General features: G+C 33.9%; 1 protein-coding gene across 1 annotated transcript; it reads right to left on the bottom strand.

Annotated features, from left to right (window-relative positions):
* Positions 1–1758: 1758 nt before the first annotated feature.
* On the bottom strand, positions 1759–4772 carry LOC112737718 (receptor-like protein kinase HSL1). Its single transcript, XM_025787770.2, has 2 exons — positions 2982–4772; positions 1759–2563 (listed from the first exon to the last, which is right to left on the bottom strand). Exons 1-2 carry the CDS (start codon positions 4054–4056, stop codon positions 2190–2192), a joined length of 1449 nt encoding a protein of 482 aa, XP_025643555.1. The 5' UTR covers positions 4057–4772; the 3' UTR covers positions 1759–2189.
* Between the last annotated feature and the right edge of the window lie 1181 nt (positions 4773–5953).

Here is a 5953-nt window from a genome sequence, read left to right as displayed (position 1 = left end):
ACAGACATTATATTGAGAATGTTAAAGGGGTCGAATGGTAAGTTTCTAACAACATTGCTAATCAAATAACAAAACTAACAATCGCTTAAAATGAAGGGAGTAGAAGTGATCCAAATGCTACTCCCTCCTCTCTGAGTTCCCTACTTATGAAATTCATAATTATTATATATGATTAATTTAGTTTGTGTGCATATGGATCTATGAGGTGGATTTTGTAAATTTGATGAGATTAACTAAGATTAGAAGTAGCAAGTAGCGTCCCTACTTTTTGTCTAGTGTTGGTGGTTGTTAGAAAGCATATTGCTCTATTTGAGTATAAAGGTGAAAATCATTAGGTCCCAACCATCCTTTCGCCTTGATTTATATGAACCATTATATTATTGGTTACTTCATTTTATATTATCCTAGACTTATATCATATCAAGCTAACAAATTAATAGTAGCAGGTGAAAGTATGTCATGTGTATGCAAAAGTTTATGTGGTACTTAAGTTTTAAAGACAAATGGATCGGTGTTTAAGAAAATTAATTATTTATTTATATGCTCTCTTTTTTTTTTTAACATTTGTCTCAATAATATATAGATTTTATTAAGCATCATTATATATTTTAAATTAATATTATTATAAAAATACATTATTAATATTATCTTGATATTAAAAACAATTGATATTATGAATTTTCAATTTGTTTAGAATGAGACTGATAAAAAATTAAAATGGAGAGTATATATATAAGTTTTTCAATAAATATTGCAAAAATCTATATTTAAAATTCTTCGAATTTTTTAATTTATTCAACACACTAAAAATTTGATTCTAATGTCATATTTTTATCTTCAAAAATTTTATCTCCATATCACCCTAGGATTTGGAAGGACTATTTCCTTCAAATTGCTTCAGTATAAATTTAGTTAGAGTCGTAATGAACTTATGCTTAGATTTTATGGTTATAATTTTTTATTTAATTAAGTACAATTATAACTATTTTCAGTTAGAATTACAAACTTACAATGAATTTATTTATATATAATAAATTCTGGTGTAACTCAACTTGAGTTTAACCAATCTTTCATTAGAAACATCTTTATAGTATGAAAATTTTTCATGACTAATACCAAAATTTTACCATGCATATCTTTTTAGAAAACTCCACCGCCTCTTCCAATTATCCATCTTCAAGCCCGAAGATATACTTGGTAATAGTTTTGATCAAATTGTCGATGGCTCTATTGACTTTAATGGAAAAACTTAGGACCCTCTTCTATTCATCCTTTTGAGACACATGCATACAAGAATTTGATCATTTTCATTGTTCACATTAATGCAATTTATTTGGTAAATCAATAGTGTCAATCCTAGTGATCCTGCAATAATATGAGTCTCTAATGTAATTAAAGCAATAATAGATATATACAAGGAAAATTTTTCAGCTTCTCTCAATTACACTCAAGTTCATCAGCATTCATTGTTGACAACTTGACATTCTGTTATCGCTGTGCTTTAAGAACCATTATAGTCTTAGTGACGAGTTGAGTAAAAAGTTTGATTTAACATAATAACATGCTTTCTTCAATGAGTGAGTGGGATGGCAAGGTGTATTATTAAATAATGTACGTTATGGTTATGTAAGTAATTATAAATTACTATGTTCCTAGACTGGGATGGCAAGGTATAAAGAATAAAGATTGTGTTTAATAAATCTGAAACCGAGTAAAAGAAACAGCCTTTTATTTTGTCCTAACGTTGAGGAATAAAAATTATAAAAAATGATGGTCCAGGATGCTAGGCCTACCAGGTTATATCGGGCCAGAAGAACAGTGGCCTGTGATCCCTCCACTGTTGGGAGCAGGAAGTGGTCGCTGCTCTGTTAAGCCAGCCTCGCGCATTACCCTCCATTTTAGGGGCCGAGGGGCCTTGGGCCTTCGCCCAGACTACCGGGCCCAACTCTCAACTTGGAGTGGGCAGGCCGACAATTAGCCCTTGCAAGCCCAACCTAGCAGGCCAGAACACTTGTTCCATCACCTTAATTGCCCCCACTTGGGTCACAAGCTGGCGTTACACAACTCGGCGAACAAACATATGCGGTGAGAAGCTTATAAGGACTATGCTTTTCTTTTATCTGTCGATGTGAGACTACACTGAGTAGGGTTCATACTTCCAAGTTCCATCCAATGGAACTATGCTTCTTTCACGATAAGAAATCTCTATCAAAATAAGGGGAGTGTGTTACCTCCCTCATTCTTCGGGATCTGGGAACCGTTGCTGCTTCCCGAGGCATTTTCACCACCCACCACATTGCAGGGCAGTTTATAGGGAGAACGTTTGTGCAGAGAAACCTCACACTAAGTACCTTGCTGATTTCCTCCCTGTATGTTGAATCAAGGGCAGGATCAATCACATGATCCATTCCTTTCTGTTCCAACAAGGATGAGACCCATTTTACCATATCATTTTCCCCGTAATCTGCATGATTAGAAGGTCTTTCGGTTACTAACTCCAAAATGACAACACCAAAGCTGTAAATATCACTCTTTTTGTTCACCCGAAGAGTATATGCATATTCTGCACAGGACAAAACAAAAGTTGGAGACAAAAGTCAAATTTTTTTCTATGTAGCTCTGCTATCTGGTTAATGAGTAAGAACTCCACACATTTTGTTGATAAATGCTCATTAGCTATTTCTTTTCACAGCTTGCAAACAACAGAAATCATGATAAGGTAAATAAAACAATATACAGTGTCACCCATAATAATTCCACACGAGTTGCTTATGAAACACAGCAAATTTCTTTATAGTTCAGCGTTATGAAACATTGTCATATAGACAAAGATAAACAAAGCACAAATACAAATTTTGACAGGCTCATATATTTACTCTGATTTGATATTTTAGAATATAGCATACACAACAAAAAGAGGACTCCAAAATACTGACTAAGTAAATATATAATTAATCAATTGTCAACTGAAATTCACCAACCTGGTGCGATGTAACCATAAGAGCCTGCAATTACAGACATGGACACCGCCCCTTGGCTAGTTCCATTAACAATTTTGGCAACTCCAAAATCAGCCACTTTTGCTCCAAACTCACTGTCGAGCAATATGTTGTTCGATTTTACATCCCTATGATGCAAATAAGAAAGCCCCTCAGCAGCATCAATTGCAATCTTGTACCTTGTTGGCCAATCCAACAAGCTTTTCTTGTTACTCTTCAACATATCGGCCAAGTTCCCATTCGGTATATATTCATAAACCAGGAGCCTGCTGTCACCACTGTTGTAGCAACTCCACAACCTTACTATATTTTTGTGCCTTATTTTTCCTAGTGTTTCAACTTCAACATCAAATTCATCTTTTTCAGAACCAACAATCCCAATTCCATCCTTGGTTTCTCTCCATAATTTCTTGACGGCCACAACAGCACCACTGCTTAGAACAACCTTGTAAACCTTCCCAGATGATCTACTCCCTATCACATTGTCTTCACTCATCAATTTCACAATCTCAAACTCATCAAAGCCTAGCTTATGAAACGACCTCCATTTTGAAACATTTAAACTTCTCTTCTTCTTTCTTAAGTTCCTGTATCTCACATAAAACACAGCCACCCCAAGGATGAACAAGATTCTAGCAACTGCAAATATGGACCTGAAAATCCATGCATACCTCCGGTACTTTCTACCCCTTGAGCTATGACATTTCCCAAATCCTTTAACACAAAGCTCAGGGTTTCCTACAAAACATATTTCATAATTCTTAGTGGCATAATGAGGCAGAACATCCCAAGAAAGCCGATTGTATGACAAATTGAACTTATTGAGCTTCAGATTCTCCAGCTCTAGAGGAATCTCACCAGAAAATTGGTTACTAGAAAGATCAAGGACAGTGAGCTCAGACAACCTTCCTAATTCCTTTGGAATTGTGCTACTAAACCTATTATGTGCCAAATTAAGCTCATTGAGTCTATTCAAACCGCTAATCCAACCCAGAATTTCACCAGACATTTCATTATAGCTCAAATCAAGAGTACCCAACTGGATCAATTTAGCCATGCTATCAGGGATTCTACCAGAAAGCTTATTATTACCACCATGAAACTCCAAAAGGTTATTCAATGATCCAATTCGGCGCAAAGGAGTTGTATGCTAAATGAAGGACCTTGAGTGACGTCATGTTAGTTAACGAGTTCGGGAATGGTCCACTGAGGAAGTTGTTGACTAAGTCAAGTAACACGAGGCGGTGAAGAGTGTGGCTGAGTTGAGTGGGGATGTCGCCGGAGAGGTTGTTGAAGGAGAGGTCGAGGTGGCGGAGGGCGGTGAGGAGGGAGAGGGAGAAGGAAATGGTTCCAACGAGAGTGTTTTGGGAGAGGTCGAGGTGACGGAGACGGCGGCAAACGGAGAGGGATTGCAGGCGGCCGTTGAGAGTGGCAGAGGGGAGGTTGAGAGAGGTGACGGTGACAGTTACGGGAGTTGTGGTGGCGTTGCGGCACGTGACACCCCACCAATGGCACGGGGTTGTGTCTGAAGGGTTCCATGAAGAGAGTGAGTTGTCAAGGTCGGTTAGATGGTTCTTGAATTAGAGTAGGAGGCGGCCTTCATGGTTTAGTGAGAGAGTTGGTTATGAACAAAAGAATAAGAGGAGGAAGGTGGTCATGAAACTGAAAGGAATTATACTGTGAGTAACTATAAATGGTTAATTTGTTAGTGTGGTGGGGGGTTGGGGAGAACAAGAGTAGTGGTGTGTTGGTGAGAGTAATAAACTAATAATACTGTTTGGTTTGAGTGGAGTTTCCTTGATGGATGGTGTGACTGGGTGAATTATCAAGGAAATGAGAAGATGGGCGAAGTGCGTGTGGGGGGATTTGGTGTTATTTTGCATGGGGAAAGAAAGACTGGGAAAGGATCAAGAGATGGGTCCCATTGTGTTCCTATTTTTGTCTGTGAAATACTGAAATTATCTATATTATTTTTGTATGCTTTTTTATATTTTTATTTTGAATATTTAAAATGTGGATAAAAAATAAAAGAAAACAACAAATTTGTATATCGTTAATATTATAAAAATGAATAATATATATATATATATTCACAATATAGGTGAATGCTACTCAACCCTCTCTAAAATAACATGTAAATTACCCTTCATTATGTGTCACATTGTAATTGGTTCTTATCTTAACCATAGTTGGGGCGCCAACGTCATCGCCATCTACTGCCCTCCCACACAACCTCTCTTTCCAGTATAGCCAGCGTCTTTTTTTTTTTTTTTTTTTTTGCCATGGATAATTTGGTTATTAAATTTTTTTATTAAAAAAACATATCTTTATTTAATTACGTGATGGAACATATATTTATATATAAAATATAATTAAATAATAAAATACGAATAAATTAAAAATTAAAAGAATAAAAATACTATAAAAAATACTTGTAAAAAAGTTAGATTTTATCATTTTAAATTTGTGTTATTAATTTTAACAATTTATTTTTTTTAAAAATAATTTATGTACGATAAAAAATATTTTTTTTCTGATTTTAACTATACTTTTAAGTACTCTAAATAAAGTTATTATATTATATTTTACATATGAATATATGTTCTATCGTATAATTAAATAAAGATTTGTTTTAATAAAAAAATTTAATAACCAAACTAAACATTACTTAGTTATGTATTTCATATTTATCTCTTAAATATTTATACAATTTATTTTTTAAACTGTTATATTGGTCTCTTCTCTAATATAATACAAAAAATAAATTTTCATAAAAATAATTTGTTTAATTATTAATTAAATAATAAAATACTAATAAATTAAAAATTAAAAAAATAAAAATACTATAAAAATACGGTAAAAAAGTTAAATTTTATCATTTTAAATTTCTGTTATTAATTTTAATAATATATTTACTTTTTAAATAATATATGTATGATAAAAAAAATATATTT

Source organism: Arachis hypogaea, chromosome 13 (assembly GCF_003086295.3).
Source record: "Arachis hypogaea cultivar Tifrunner chromosome 13, arahy.Tifrunner.gnm2.J5K5, whole genome shotgun sequence".
NCBI classification, from domain to species: Eukaryota; Viridiplantae; Streptophyta; class Magnoliopsida; order Fabales; family Fabaceae; genus Arachis; species Arachis hypogaea.
This window is presented reverse-complemented; position numbering and strand designations above follow the sequence as displayed.

What these genes read in the sequence shown, in the direction of transcription:
- LOC112737718 (XM_025787770.2), bottom strand. Translation starts at nt 4,056, where the DNA reads ATGGCTAAATTGATCCAGTTGGGTACTCTTGATTTGAGCTATAATGAA. An exon ending in TTATGGTTACATCGCACCAG is followed by an intron (nt 2,564 to 2,981) that starts GTTGGTGAATTT and finishes TGTCCTGTGCAG; the next exon opens with AATATGCATATACTCTTCGG.